General features: G+C 34.2%; 1 protein-coding gene across 4 annotated transcripts in view; it reads right to left on the bottom strand.

The window, feature by feature from the left end:
• Positions 1 to 14,431, bottom strand: part of LOC145690937 (ribonuclease H2 subunit A) — a 43,976-nt gene extending 29,545 nt beyond the window's left edge. Inside the window, exons 1-2 of one of the 4 annotated variants that reach the window (XM_081766411.1) lie at positions 14,315 to 14,431; positions 2,109 to 2,316 (exon numbers count right to left, since the gene is read on the bottom strand). In XM_081766411.1, coding sequence (XP_081622537.1) covers positions 2,109 to 2,289 — 181 coding nt within the window. In that variant the 5' untranslated portion in view covers positions 2,290 to 2,316; positions 14,315 to 14,431. The other 3 variants (XM_081766403.1, XM_081766395.1, XM_081766419.1) reach the window with 3 other exon arrangements.
• Positions 14,432 to 16,545: the final 2,114 nt, after the last annotated feature.

Raw genomic sequence — 16,545 nt, 5'->3', positions numbered from 1 at the left:
ATCATTTGATGAGTCATTTTTTCCTTTTTAATTAATTTATTTATTTATAATATAGTGAAATCTGTCGAAGTTGGCCACCTTCAATTCCACGGAAGATTGTCTAAATTAACACAAGAAAATAAACCGTAAATGTATAATTTTATGTTTCCATAAAATAAAATCATAAACCTTATAGGTCTTGCAGTGTAAGGATTGTGATCAAAGTCAGTAGGGTAATAGTTAGGAAAAGGCCGGAAGCCTAAACTATTTCCCGGCTTACAATCATTAATAATATTAGTATTCATAACATTGTCTTGATTCAGCTCTAATAATAAATTCAAAATCATATTGAAAATCTTCCATGATAATCAATCTTTAGGAACTCAACTACAAATATTCAATGAACAGTGCTTTTAGTCTCACTATATATATAAGGGATTTGACTACTCTTCTCTCCTACGCTAAATAAGTTCAGCAAGTTAAAAATTCTTATACATTGAGTAATGTCAGAAATATTTAATATAACTCTGCAGTCATTGACTCGATGGTAAACGGAGTACCGGTATATTGCTTAGAGATCTGGAGAGAAGTAAAATGGTAACGATGTTAACGGAATTTGGTCTGAAGTGTTAAAAAGTAAAAGATCAACATAAATTGAAGTTACACGTGAAGCAAAATTAAAAAGGAATTAACAGTTCAAAGCCAAGTAGAAATTAGTGCTGAGCAGGATATATACGTCACAAGGCTGTGAAGATCATCGAGAGAAGCAAACCATAAACGGTGGTGGTCGTTACAAGTGAAGGGTTTCTGTAGAAAGGGACAATAACCTTACTATGTTGCTACCTTGTTACACATGTTCAGGTGTATCTGTCAACCAATATGGAAGGCGCACAGCGGACGCCTCTATGGAATACTCACGATATGGCAACGGGGCAACACGCCCTCCGAATGTCAATTCATTTTTATTTGCTCCAAGCATAGTGAAGAAGTTTGCCTGATAACATTTTTACTACATTTATCCCAATTTAAAGAATAAGAACCTACGTATTAAACTTTTTCCGATACTTATACACACAACGAGACTGAAGCTTCTGCAAATTTCTACTGTATTCTACTGTTTTATTATTTATCTGGAATATGAACATAATTGGCATCCGTATATACAGTATAAATGGAAGAAATTAAAAGCAAGACACCAAGGAAGTGCAAAGAGCACTTTTATAACGTGCTACAAGAAACTGGGTATAATACGATTAAAGTAGGCCACAGGAAGACCGATAAGATGAAGGATCTCCTGGAAATGTTTGAGAGGAAATGAAGGACCTCCTGGAATTACCAGTGAGACACTGGCAGTCCTTGTGGAAAATATAATAAAAATGAGTAATAAAAAAAAAAAAAAAAAAAAAAAAAAAATAGAAGGAACTAATAATAAATATTAAATTAAGAAAAACAATGGAGGATTCCATCGACAAGGAGAGTTGCAAAAAAGAAAATAAATTTTATAGAAAGACTATTATACCGAAAAAGAAAAAAACAGTGAAGATGTAGAGTAATAAAATGGTAACGATACATGATTTGGTCTGAAGCGTTACAAAAACCATATACTCAGAAGAAATCGTTATTAGGAAAGTTAAATACATATTTGTGTGTTAAAAAGTATGATAAAATCTATCTAAATGTTTGTAGTAGTTTATTTCTACTACAGGATCAACTTTAAAAAAAAATAAAAAATAAATAAATAAATACAATAAAATAAAAAAAAAATAAATTATAAAGATCCCAGAAGTGTTCAATTTTCTTCAATGAACAAAACTTGTAATACACTTCTAGGCGCTCTTATAAACTTCAAATTTAACTTTGGATTAATCCGGTTTTATCGTACCGTTCGGCAGCGAGGTTATGTGAACCTACAGTTTAACGTGAAATTCGAAACACATGAACTCCCGCTGGGAAACGAACCCGTGTCTCCCGCGCAGAAGGCGTGTACGATGACCTGTGTTTTTCTACATGTTCAAATAGTATTACAACGTATTCACTACGCTGTACAACATTAACATACGAACTTAAAGCTAATTTAAACGCTTCTGAAATTTCTCTTTCAAAAAATCGGAATTTGTGTTTGAACATACCTAGTACTGGTCCTCTCCCTGCCTCATCAACACCTAGAATGCATAGTTCTTCTTTGCATATGCTTGGCACAAGTGAATTCAGGGGAATATCTTGAGAGTTGTCATGCTTCAGAAAGAATGGTTCTAAATGCTCTGCTAATGAAATATCAGTGTCTTCACTTTTCTCACTTATTCCATTCATGTTTGTTACTGGCTTTTCTTCTTAAATCTGACATTTAAAGAAAAAAATCGTTAGGTATACAAGATTTGAAATGAAATCTTTCAGTTTTACGTCCCATAGCTATGCTGGCTAACCTAAAGGAGACGGTGATGATGAGAAATGAATGCAATGGTGGAATGAATAAAGTGGGAGTAAACAGGATAACCCAATAAAACCCACGAATACTGTATTTGTTCACCATAAAGCCCACTTGGCGCGAGCTGGGATTCAGCCAGAGACCCCACGCACCAGAGTTGAATGCTCTACCACTGAGCCACAGTGCCCCCTAATACAAGATTTGAGTTCTCGAATGAAAGAGCTTCCTTTTCACAGTGTATTTTCTCGATATAATGTTGGTACCACTTCTATAATCTTACATGAAAATAACGTTAAAAAATGTAATTCATTTAGAAATATAAAAAAAACTAGGTAAATCTTTTCAATTTGCAGCGAACAAATACCATATATACAATCTTTTTAGCGATAAATTACTACAACAGAATTAGCTTCAGTTATACTATTTATACCATAGTTTCCTGCTCAGTTCGGTGAAAATTAATGTCTATAGATACATCTATTATGTTTCATTCTTTCTTAAAAAAAAGTAACAGCCATACCTTAACTAAATAAAACACTTATTAAACACTATAACTTATTTAACTTTTGTAATATTTTCTTTACGGATAGGATGGAAGGGATTCATAAAGAAAGGATAGAACTTATATTATATTAATAAAGAACTGAAGTATTTCTTACATAATAAGTGGTTATACATCATTTTCTCTCACTGCACATGTTCTGTACTACATTTGGAGGATCCTACATGGCTGTTACTTGTTACTTATATTTTGTATACTAAAGCGTCACTAAGAAAATTATTTATGGTTTGAGGTATAAACCATACACCAACTAACGTTAACTACGTTGAATCGTTTACCTTGAATTGCACACAATATAATTTAGGACTTTAGCTTGGAGACTAACTTGTCGAGTGCTAGTCTTACGGGCGGACTGACCGTTCAATTCCAAAGAGATTGACTAGGTCGGGGGTCCGAGGCTAGTCTTTCTAAATTGAATCGAACCTATGTTCAGATAGGAAAATTTGCATTTCCATCTTCCTGTTTCCACAATGACATCAGAAACAAATGAATTGCATGTTGTCTGGAGCTTATAAAATTTATATCTGAATAATAATGGGTAGAGATATACCGATATCACTTTTTCACCGATACCCAATACCGATACTGAAGAGGCTGATACTGCCGATACCGATACTTTTAGACAGATTTCTTATATATTATCAGGATTTTTTAGAATAATGAAATGATCATTGTAATAGCGTATATTAGATATAAGGCCAAAATTTGACATACAAAGACAAAAGGTAGAATTTCATACCAGGTTCCACATAAAAAATACATTTCCTCTAAACTTAATCTAGCTCATATGAAATGAACTGAAAAGCAGCAAAAACTTACATAATGTAAACTTAATTCTAAAGATGAGAGATTGATAGAGCACGAGTTTTTCGCAAGAAGAATTTCAAAATTTCGCGTTTCGTTTTTCATATTTCGCGTTTTGTCGCATCTTTCAAATAAAGTTTCGCATTTTGTAGCTCTTGCAGAAAAGATATTCCCTGACATTTTTTAATAATTGTTCCTTCTATTCATAGATCACTACAGAAATAAACAACTACCTAAAAACAAAATACCATGAATATTTCACATGACATTGTAAATTTTACTTATAGAAAATTACATTTTTAAAAAATCAAACTGAAGGAAAATCAGTAACTAATCTTACTATGAGTAGGAAAGTTTTGCTGTCTTCTGAAACACATAGGCACAAGTTACATTAAAGCAGGGTTGGCAAAAACCATGGTTTTTACTGAAAAAACAAACAAAAAAAAAAGTTTTTTGGGTTTAAATCATTTGCTCGATGTATTTATATCACATATGGATAGAAATAAGTTTGTTTCGCCTTGGTGTTATTGTGCAACAACCAGGTTATGCTGGAAGAGATCACATAAGCTTAAAGCGGAATGCAAACGGCTTTTCGGCTTACGTCCGAGAGAAATTGTCCTCCATTTGAACTCGAAACCGGGACTAATTGGGCATAAATGAGATACGTCTGCCGACTCACTCACGAAGGACTCTATGTATTTATATCACATATCAGGGTTGGCAAAACCATGGTTTTTATTGATTTTTTTTTTTTTTTTTTTTTTTTGTTTTTGTTTAAAGCAGGTTTATTTGGTTTAAATAATTTGCTCTATATATTCATATCATATATGGACAGAAATAAGTTTGATTCGCCTTGATGTTATTATGGAACAGGCGGGTTATGCTGGAAGGGGTCACATAAGCTTAAAGCGAAATAAAAACTGCTTCTCGAGTTACATCCGAGAGAAATTGTCCTCCATTTGAACTCGGAACCGGGACTAATTGGCCACAAATGCGATACGTCTGCCGACTCACTCACAAAGGAATCCTGATAAAAATACGTTGTATTCATGCTTCTCAATACAACTGTCAAAAGTAATTTCAGAAGGACAAAAAGATAAACAGTTGCAGAAGTGAAATCATTGTACAGAATTACATATGAACAATTTCAAAATACTACAGAGTACAGAAGAACTAATTTAGTCCAAGTTAGTTCACTTTTATTAGTCCAAGTTGAAGAAATAGACGACTTAATTTGCATATCAGTAAGAAAAGTGAATAAAGATACCAATTATTTGAGTCCACTTTGGCTCTGACCAATTTATAGATAAATAGATATCAAAGGTCTCAATAAATGCCTCTTGTGGGGTTTGTATGATCCCCCTCCCAAAAAGTACCACATTTCGATTTATTTTATCAATACTAAACATTATTAAAACGAAACAATATTTAGAATTTTTCTTCGGTTGCAACTGCATAACAATAATAAACTACAAAAAAATCACAAAAGAAACATTCATAAACTTATATATATATAACTGTTTTTGTAGTTTAATATCTTTGAGTAATGAATGGGGAATTTAGGTCTGAATATAATAATATACGGGAGTGAAACGTGATAACCCATAAATGTGTGTTCATCAAGATGTTACGAACACACCCTTTTACGAACATTTAAAAAAAAAAAAAAAAAACAACTGGTTTAAACCAGCCAACCCTGCATTTAAGCATTAAACATAAGGATGTTTCATATTTCCATATTTTCCTCCTTCATCGTTGTACGTTTGTCACTTATCACAAGTCCATACTTGAAGAAAGAAAGAAAAAAAAAAACCCTCTCACAATTGGCATTGTTTGTTGGAAGCCACACATATTTAAGTGCACTTCCAACAAACTTCAAACAATCATCACTTTCAAAACTTTTGTCCATTCAAACCATTCACTACACTGCATTTTCCAGACGAATCACTTGTCAAAAGTTCATAGACCACTTTGTAAAACTCCAAATACGTTACTTCATAACCAGATATATTTTTTTTTTTTTTTTTTTTTTTTTAATGAGGGCATAGTTCTAAAAAAAATTCTTTAACGTAACAATGTCTGGTTCACTGCTACATGCAATTACAGAAGGAGCAAATAGCTTTTCCAAAGCGCTAAATACTACTGTAGTTTGCGAGTCTTTTCTCGGGGAAGAAAGCTTCAAGTTTGATCCTTCTGCACATTTTTTAAAGTCACATTCAACACTAGCCCTCTTTTCACTTGGTAACACACGTAAGTGTGGTTTAGTTTTTTCACCAGAGGCCCTGCAACATGTTCACTATTGCCGTGTCCGAACCACCAAAAATGCACCGTTCATGCCACGTTCTACCGTTCCGTCGGTAGAAAACTGGCGTTTTTTTTTTTTTTTAAATTAATGAAAATATATTTTAAAAATTTCGCATTATATCGCGTATTGTTAAAAATTTCGCGTAAAACTGCTAATTTCGCGTTTTATCGCGCAACGGAAACCAATGAAAATACACAGAATATCATAAAACGCCAAGAAACTGAAAATTACTTAATTCTGACGCATTTCGTTTTATCGCGCATTGCGAAAAACTCGTGCCTCTAGTGATTGACATTTAGAGTGATAATATACTTTCATAGTTACACTGTATTTACTAGTCTCTATTACATACATATAATGCAAACGGATACTACCGTTACAAATTTTTGTTTACAAAATTATGCGTGCTGAACCAGGTGTTACTGTGTAATCATAAATAAAATAAAATGGTTATCTAAGCAAAGCTGAAAACGCTAAAACTATTTATTAAGTTTAGAACTAATTGTTTTTAACCTGTGAAAATTTTCTACAAGATATTTACAACAGTTATATGCATTGTTATGAACTAATTATTAACTTTTAGTTCTCGTTTGGGAATTCATGGTTTTTACAAAAGGATTATGCATCACATCAAGGGAATCTGTAATATATATGTCTCGCATAAAAACTCTATCATTAAAAATAAAAAAATGACATTCGAAAAACCATCTTCCAATTCTGAAATTAATGTTATTGTATATTATATTTTTTGTAAGTATGCAAAGTGTTACAAGCCACTTGACCGCAATTGTATGACTTTGAAAAAGTAACATAAAAAATAACAAGAATAAATTATATATTTCATTCATTTTTTTAAAAAGTTAGTAAAAATACAAACTAAAAAAATCTACTTCAAAAGTTCCATTCATTTGCAGTAATTTCGAAATATTTGGGCACAATTTAGCAATTTGCGGCATTACTTGTTACGCTCTTTTCTAGTAGTTGAAATTCAGTAAACGCAAATCACAATGAAGAAACGTAAGTGCTTCAGCTGTTTCAGGTTTCAGTCTACTTCTCAAATTATCGTATATATGTGTCCACTAATACTAAAGAGACGTTCAATTTCAACTAACGATAGGAGAGCACTGAAATATTTTTTTTACAAGTTGTACAAGCAAAGGAAAACTATTTGCATGATCTTTTCACCACGATGGAGGATCATGATTTCTTGGGTCATCTACCCTGACTGAAGACCTTTGTCTTTTCTTCACCATTATTTTGGCATGAAGGGCATCAGTTAAGCGCAAGTACAGCAAATCAAAGGCGTACACATGCATAAAGAAATCGACGAAATGTAAGATCGATTTCATTTAGATATCTTTAATACCATTTAGATATCTTTAATACAATAATTTTCTTTAAACCATATTCATAGTTAGCACCACTGCCAGCCAGAACTACGAGAACCGCAGCAAAGACAAATTGTACGAAATAAGAGAAATAATCACTTATGTCCCCTGAATATATATATAGTGTATGCAACATTGCATTACTTCGATTAAAATATTTATCCTAATTTTAATAAGGCTATATTATGAAAAACTAGGTTTATATAAAAGAACTCCCCCTATTTTTCTTTCTTTCCCTCTTAAGTCCCGAATCGGAGGTCCCGTTGGGTCTGGCAAAATGCTCTCTTCTGGTGCATGTGGTTCCTGGTTCGATCCTATTAACAGTGTTGCCAATTTGGGGAAAAAGTCGTTAAATCTAGGGGATTCGCCTTCCAGGATAGCAACAAAAAATAATTTTTCCGATCAGCGACTTTTTTGGTGATTTTGGAATGACAATTTGGCGACTTACAAATCTAGCGACTTTTGTGCTGCAAACAACTTGTCCCAAAAATAAGTACTATTAGCTCGAATCAGTTCAGATATATGCTTATTTTCCTTTTGCTTATTTGAATCAGTGCAGGTGTTGACGAGCTGGAAAAGTTATTCCCGTTTTGATTACTGTTATCTCTTACCTTCTAACGTGGATCAACTCCAGCTTTTAATGTCCTTTAGCTTACAGAGCTTCCGTTTAGAGACACAAATAATACATTACCATTAGTAAACAGATTATCTGTAGAAGCGTGAGTAGAATTGAAGTATGTAAGATTGTTTTCTAGACCTTTAATTTTGTTCGTTTTTCTAAACTCATTTTTGATTTCATTTAAGCAAAATTGATCATAAAGTTAAAATATATAAAAGTGAAATTATTGTTAGTTATATATGAGTTTCTCATATACGTTCTTGTAGCGTAGATAGTACTATGTCTTGAATTAATCAGGTATCTTTTATATATATATATATATATATATAGATAGATAGATAAGAGGCAAAATTCCACGAAAATTTTTTAGCGACTTTTCACCCAAAATTGGAGTCATTTCATCTCCTGTTTAGCGACTTTTTATATCAACTTGTTGGCAACACTGCCTATTAAGTCGGGTTTGTGATGGATGAATCCGTGTGCGTGGGTTTTCTCGAGGATCTTCCGTTTCCTCCTACACTAAGCAACTATCATCCACCTCATCATCACCATCTCCTTTAGCTTCGGTGCATAACTGTCGGACATTTAACTCATTAAGTAAAAAAAAAATAATGATTTGATTTGATTTTTGAGTTTAACGTCCCGTTCAGCAGCAAGGCTATATGAGACGTGGACCTACGGATTAACGTGGAATCCGAACCACATGAGCTCCCACCGGGTCTTCCACGCCATAGGCGCATACGCTAACCGCTTAGCCACGAGGGAGCTCAAAAATAAATAAATAAATAAAATAATGAATAAATTAAAAGTCGCGTATCAGTTACTTTCAAACTGCATCGCCATCATATTCATTGAAAGGCGTTGAGTTGGCTGATTCAGACGTGTACAAAGCTCTTTTACAATTTGAGCTACAATTACTTTTACAGAAACATGAAATTTCTCTTATTCTAAAACATTATATATCGGAAGAGATTATCACTAAACCCTCGTTAAACAGAAATCCGAAAAAATCGATTTAAGCCCAAGAAGACTATTATCATTGTTTTGGAACATGGGTTGATTGGAGCTCAATATTCCTTTTCAGCACGAAGGTTATACGACAGAACTTACTGTTTAATGTGGAATCCAAATGCTTCTCAGGTTTGTATCCGGAGGCAAGTCAGGAATTGAACTCAGAACAACAAACAAAAAGAACGCACGTTAACCATTAGAGAACGAAGAGGAGGCAGTACTCTGAAACACTGGGAGCACAGTATCTCCATATTACTAAAATAAATAAATAAATGACGCACATCTAATCGTACACGATCGTTCGCAGTAAAAATAATTTTAAAAAGTGCAGTGTTCAAAAAAACCCCGAGTCATAGTGTCCCATTATTATTTTTTTAAAGGATTCTCCTTCAAAGCAGTATCTTCCTCCTCGTGTTCAACCATTAACCTGTACCCGCAGCTATTAACAACCAAGGTAAGAGTAAAGTGTAGTTCTGTTTTACTTAATTTGATGTATTTCGTTTGTCTTTAATTGAAGATAGGCCTAATTTTACTTTCACTGTTTATCTATATTCTTCAACTCACAGAAACATAAGATTTTATTTTTATCTTTTTTAAATACAGTGGAATGTTTTTGTGGCTAGAACGGAATGACTACATTTCATTAATTTCAATAAGAAAAATAATGTCGGTTCGAGAACAGCGTTGACTATATTTACTTTGGTGCGAGGTAAGGGTGACGAAGATGTGCGTGTGGCGCGGGAAACAAAGGAGACACGCGACTAATCAGACTTAAAATTCAAAAGCAGTGTCAACCAAAAACTGTTGGATCGATTTTCAACATTATTGATACAAGAGTTGACTCTTGACTTTGAAAAGATTATAATCAGGGTAGAACAAAAAAAGTACAGCAATGCTTTTCAACATGACACTTATTTTCACCTTAAATGTCGATGGTGATTTCCCCGGTGGAATATTTAACGATATAAAATTCCTATGTTACGAATAGAAGAAATCACGATTACCTTGTTACCCGTTCAAAACGGGATTTTCCTTAATTATCCTCTACTTAATACTCGTTTTCATATTGTGCTGTACATACAATTAAGTCTCATTGTATTATGATTATTATCTTTAATAATCGAAGTAACAAGAACAGAAAAGGGATTTTACTTATCTTCACTTTAAATTAATTTACTTCGGAATTTGATTTAAATCAATCCGCCCTATAATATTTTATTCATATAAGCGCGGGAGTTGAAAGGGCTACTACAAAATAGGGGGCAAAACTTAAATTCTGTACCATCACATAAATCTGGCGTGACCGATCTGTCACGTGTTCGAAGCCTTTTCGTCAAATGAAACTTAAAAAAAATTTATAAAATGACAACTGCATTCATGTTTTCAGTGCAAAAAAGAAAAAAAAAAAAAATAACCAACTCGCTCCCCACTCATTGGTAGTCGAAACCCAGTAGCAGGAGGAATCTTAAGAAGCAATAGGGGTGAGATGGCAGGGATGTTATGGCTTTTCATGCCACTGACGAGTTTACTTGCATCTGTTGTCATAGGTAATAGAAAGAAAACGGAAAAGAATAAAAAATATGCCACAGTGTTTTGTAGGTAACTAGCGTGTCGATATTATTGAAATCATGGAGTACGAATTTCAAAACTCAGATATTTATTGTATATAATATTTTCATATTGCATATTATTTTGTGCTGGTCAAGTTTGGGCACACCAAATTTTGCAAAATTTACAGGTAAAATTCATTATACACAGAAAAACATTTTAAAAAGAACAAATTTCTGCAGACGACTAAATTAAATAATACTCATACAGCTGTATTTTATGTTCACAAGTGTAGGGTTACTAATATAAAATCATAACTGCTATACGACGGTTAAAATATTGCATATAAAACATGATTGCCATCACCTACCGCACAATGTACAAATGATGTATTTTATGTCTACAAGTGTAGCGTGTATTAGGCAGTTAAAAATGCTATAAGAAGTCGTAACACCGCCAGCGAAAATATACGTCTTTACACTACACTCGGTTACACGTTTACCTACTGTCGCTGACGCGAATGGGAAAGGACTTAGATTGCTGGCCAGAACATATATGTGAAGGTGGGTTAGTTACTTTCCTCATTACGACTAAATGGGGATGCGAGCCAGGGTTCTAAAACCCTGCAATGCGTATGCTCCTTTCGCACGCACCCCCGCGCGGGCCCACAAGTTTCATCCTGCTCTGGGTTGGTTAGATATACGTGCTTTTTAGAAGCCAATTAGCATAGGTTGGTTAATGTTTATTGCACTTTATCATGAAAGAAGTGATTTTTCAACACAATCTTAGTGATCCCATTTGAACTTCGTCTATGCTAATCGGGTAGGTACTTATGTTATGTCATACAACGCAAACCCTTTGGATGGCAGTAAGAAGGAGATTAGTGAAAGAATTATAATTTTTCAATAAATATTCTGAGTGGTGTATCTAAACTTATCTTGCACGACATTAAATTGTCCACATTTGTAACACTAAGATGCCTCCTTCGATTAGATTAATTCGAAGATAATTATTATTCACTATTTTTTTTTTTTTTTTTTTTTTCTTAACCGTACAATTAAATAGAAATAACGGTCGGGTGTGGACTTTTAGTTTTCGGGTAGAACAAGGAAGAATTTCGAAAAAGCACTTTTTGAGACCTGACAACAACAACTTAGAGGATTTTTGACGGGCTATTATCTAAAAGGGACAATTTTGGTATTTGGGGGGAAGGGGGCAAAATCAGGTAAAAAAAAAAAAAAAAAAAAAAAAACACAATATTTACAGGTGAAATGAGTTGAACTTACAAAAATGTAATTACTAAGTGAAGTACTAAGTTAACCTAACCCTCGATGGCAGAACTTTCTTCCTTTGTCTTTCTGCGATGACCTTTTTTAAGTCAAAAATTTTCTGCAGGAGTCCTGAAAAAAAATTCTGTAGAAGAAACACTTGTGATTGTTAAAAATACACTTTACGCGACGTAAAAAACAGTTCAAACTATATTTATGTGAGTCGTCCGTGCATTCAAGACATCTACACATAGCAGACATGTTTTAATACTTTTCTGTTTGTTAATTTTTTTTCCTTGCAATTTTTCTGCACAGGCGCGGCAAATTTTCCGCGATCACATCGCAGATCGCGGCATGTTCTGCTATGGGGACCTAACCTAACCTAAAAAACAAAATATGCAGAAAATATAGCGACAAAGTACAAATTTTAACCAAAAAGTTCTAGCCTCTAAAGTCCAAAAATACGCAATCTAAATTTGGTCTAGAATTTAATTACACTATGTTGACCAGAATATTTTTAATATGAGGCCCTGTTTTACTTTTAGTGCACCATATTTTGGAAGACTTAAAAGTAAAATTTAATACCTTGCACCAGACGACATATTTATTTATAATGAACAAATTCCTTCAAGCGATAGAATTATATACAAAGTAATACATCTATATTTTATGTTTACAAGTGTAGGGTTACTAGTGTAAAATCCGCAGAAGTGCTTTACTATGGATAAAATAACCGAGTGCATATGAAAGATAACTGTATCTTCCACCGGCGGTGCATTTCTACACAGTGTAGAGAAGTTATATTTTGCTTACAAGCGGAACGTTACTAGTATGAAACCATTACGTTATTGAAACTCCCATAATTGCAAAATCCCACTATCCTTGCTTATGCGTATACCCATCTTCTCTGACCCGCCTTCTCCCATCGGCCGCACAACTCACTAACTCGGGGTCCCCAGCTCCGGATTGCTCTGACTCAGTTAGATAGCATTCGTGATCTTTAGTGGCCACTTAGCATAGGTTGTTTCATATTTTTCACTAGTTTTTATGCATACATCCGTACGTTGTTCAATACGCAAATCGTAAAAGAATAATTTTTCAACAATTGCTTATAATGGCTCCCTTGAATTTTAACTATGCCATGTGAGATATTTCATGTCGCCCAGCGCAAAGTATTCACGAAACAATAAGAAGGAAATTAGTGAAAGAATTTCGGATATAGTATACATGAAGCTGCATCAGTTCCCGAAGGAGCAGGACGCTCATACTTTTAGGGAGTATTCATTGAGTATGTACGAACTTACAAAGGGGGTAACAGAGCGACATTTATTTACTTATCGACTGATACGAAAATAAAAAAGAACGTACCTGTACTTTATATCTGCATGTGTAGTGCCCTTGTACTTTATGTATTACTATGTGTGTGGGGGGGGGGATTTAACGCGTCTTGTGCACATGGACACTTCTTACTATTGCACTACGTAGAAAATTTATGGTATTTCATGTAGAAGTGGTAATAAAACACAAAATAAACGCAGATCAGGGGGTTCTCATGTATACTATTACCGAATTTCTGAACCACTATTTCGAGAGGCGCGCCAAAAGTAAACCTGCACGCAATAATGCATCATTACTACCATTGAAATCATTCATACTGTACTTGTTCCAACTTGTCCTGTGAATTTTGCCCACATTTTAATTTATAAAAGATAAACTACAACAGATATTTGTGTCATATTAAATTTCTAACTTTATCAGAATATCAACTTAAATAGGCCTAACACACATAGCAAAATAAACTAACCATTAAAGATCTCCACCCAAAGCTTGAGAGTTAAATTTCCTGTTGAGTAATAACCTCCGTGGTAAACCCAAACGAAGCAAGACAGATAATGCGGGCTTGGCTTGCAATACAAGAGGTACAAGATCACAAGCAAAGACAGCTATTTAAGTAAAAACAGAATAATTTGCGTAAACACGACTACAAAATAAGTGTATCTTCACTTCAAGTCGAAACAGCTGAAATTCCCGCGCAAAAACATCACGTTCCCATCATATTTATCTTCTTCTTAAACATCAAGCACTGGGGCCAGATACATGTTAAAATTTCTCTCATATAACTAATATTTACCACAGAATAATGTTTCCTCTCAACAGAAAAATATTATAATAATTCCACTTAAATACTTAGCTAAAGTCTGTTTCAGGCAACCTGATGGCAAACTCCCCTACTTCCCACCACTCACCACTGCAGAAACTGAAAGCAAGTTGTTGACCTTCACAGGGAGGAAAACTTTTCTATGCCCTGGCCGGTGAACAATGATTTCTGACATATTTGCACAAGGCCACGGCCACAAAATTTGTCTGTGGCCACGGCGAGCGAGCAGAAGACAACAGGTACCAACCTTAAGCTAAAAACATATCGCGTCTCCATGGTAACCACCGCACGTTGCGAAACTTTCACTCACCCCCTCTCACCCTCAACGAGGAAGCACACAATTCTCCCCTTGCGCGAGAAGCAAATGGCAACACCGCACTCCTCAGTCATCCACGCTAGCTGCGCTGTCAGAAATCCTCGTTCGCCGGCCAGGGTATAATACACAGATCATGTAAACTCTTACCCTTATCCGGGCAAACATGGCCTCCCAGGCCCAGTAGCTTCTTTTTTTTTTTTTTTTTTTTTTCGAATTTCTCAATAACAATAAATATTTCGATGACACAATTCTGAATTCTTCTATCGTTAAAGTCATGAACATGTCGAGTTGGTTAGGCCCAGTTGCCCGTCTACGTTACAAAAATATCTTGCCCGGACAAGGGCTAAATTCGTACGTCAATTAGCTCGCATCTCATATTGAGAAAGCATTGCTTTTCCTTTTAGCTATCAACCCCGAGTAATAAACAATTTGAGGAGTTTGATGCAATGAGGGCGTAAGTCTGAAACATGCATTTGGAGAAAAACTATGTTAAAAATTTAAGTATTGTTTTTTCCTTACATAAAACAATGTAATATGCAGCATTTTATTCCGACATTGAACTGAAATGTTACCAGAAGGTAAAACAAGCATGGCAAACATGGGCGTCTCTGGCGGGAGGACGCGTCCCCCCAATATTTTGAAGTACAAAATATTCCATATTTTATTCTAATTTAATTTATTTACTAACGACTGTATTTGGAATATAATATTCAGGCTGTGAAATGATTATAACAGAGTTCAGAGTTCTCAGGGTATCCGTGAAAGTAACAAATGGAATCGAAGATAATACATAGCTTGGGTTAGGTAGTACCATTTAAATAGCTTTTTTATGCCCCCCTACCAAATTTACATGCCAGAGACGCCAGTGATAGCAAAAGCCACAAATGCATTTGATGCAAAAGAGGCGTAAGCTTGCTTACGTCCTTATTACGTCAAACTCCTCAATTTCTGTTTTTAATTTTTGTCTTGTGGAAAAGTATCCAATATTATTTATGTAGTAAAGTTTACTCTACTGTAAAACATTTTATTGTGTTACAAATAACAAAAATAGAATCAATGTGCTCGATCTGCTCAATTTTGTATGAATGTGGAATTTGATGTCTAACACGAATACAAGAACGGGAATTGCGAGGTTTCGAAAATAAAATGTTGATAAAAATATTTGGAGCGAAAAATCAATTGCTGCAAAATCAATTGACCTGTTTTCTAAATTATTTAATATAATATATTAAATTACAAATTCCTGCAGAACGTTACGAAAAATATGCTATTATAGCTATTCATGCGCAGGTCTCAACTAAATCAGTACGCAGTTTCGCTTTCATTTGTTTTCATATTTACAGTAACTTGTTTTGGACTGCCATCTATTAACAAGAATATAAACAGATTCAATGCCTGTATTATCGTGTAAAAGTTGTTTCAAGTCCATTCGAGACTCTTGTTCAAGTGCCTTGAACAATAATCCTTTGAACGTGTAAATTTGAAGTATTGAATGGTCTTGTTCAATCTTTCTTGGATCGTCTATAAACGACATAATAAATAATAAATGTGTTATTTACCTCAATAATACAGATAAATGCAATTAACTGTTTTAAAATACCTAGTGCTATTATGAAAGTTGTAATTTATTAAGTAGACATATTTAGATAGACAATATACCTCCGTGTGCGGGGGCTGATGGTAAAAGACGGAACACCAACATTCATCTGTACTGGAACGTGTTCGGGGGAAAACTTTTTCCCATCAGGTTATGTGGAAAGTGGAACTAGAATAAATAATATTTAAATTAAAAAAGAAATGTAAAATATTGACAAAAAATAGAACGTTGCAAAAAATTTTCAAATACTTATTAATATTCGGATACATCGAGGAAAGAAATACCGTCGGAATTGTCCCTCGAAACAAAATAAAACAATATCCGAATTATACCGATTGGTTTGCTCATTGGATACCTGCCTGGAGAAGAGAGAAGAAGAAGAAGAAGAGTGTTTTCGCGTCATGAAAAAGAGCGGAAAAATTGAAGATTAAAAGCTTCAAAAACAGTTTTCATATAGTATGTAAGTTTAAGAATATATTACCTGCAAAAGAAAAAGGCCGGTATTGTTAAGAGTAAATTTTAACGGTTCATAGTAAATTGGGACAATATTTAGGAGAAGGGGTCC

The sequence above is a fragment of the Thermobia domestica genome, chromosome 1 (genome assembly GCF_964235325.1).
Source record: "Thermobia domestica chromosome 1, izTheDome1.hap1.1, whole genome shotgun sequence".
NCBI lineage: Eukaryota > Metazoa > Arthropoda > Insecta > Zygentoma > Lepismatidae > Thermobia > Thermobia domestica.
The sequence above is the reverse complement of the archived record's forward strand: the minus strand, read 5'-3'. Positions and strand labels throughout refer to the sequence as shown.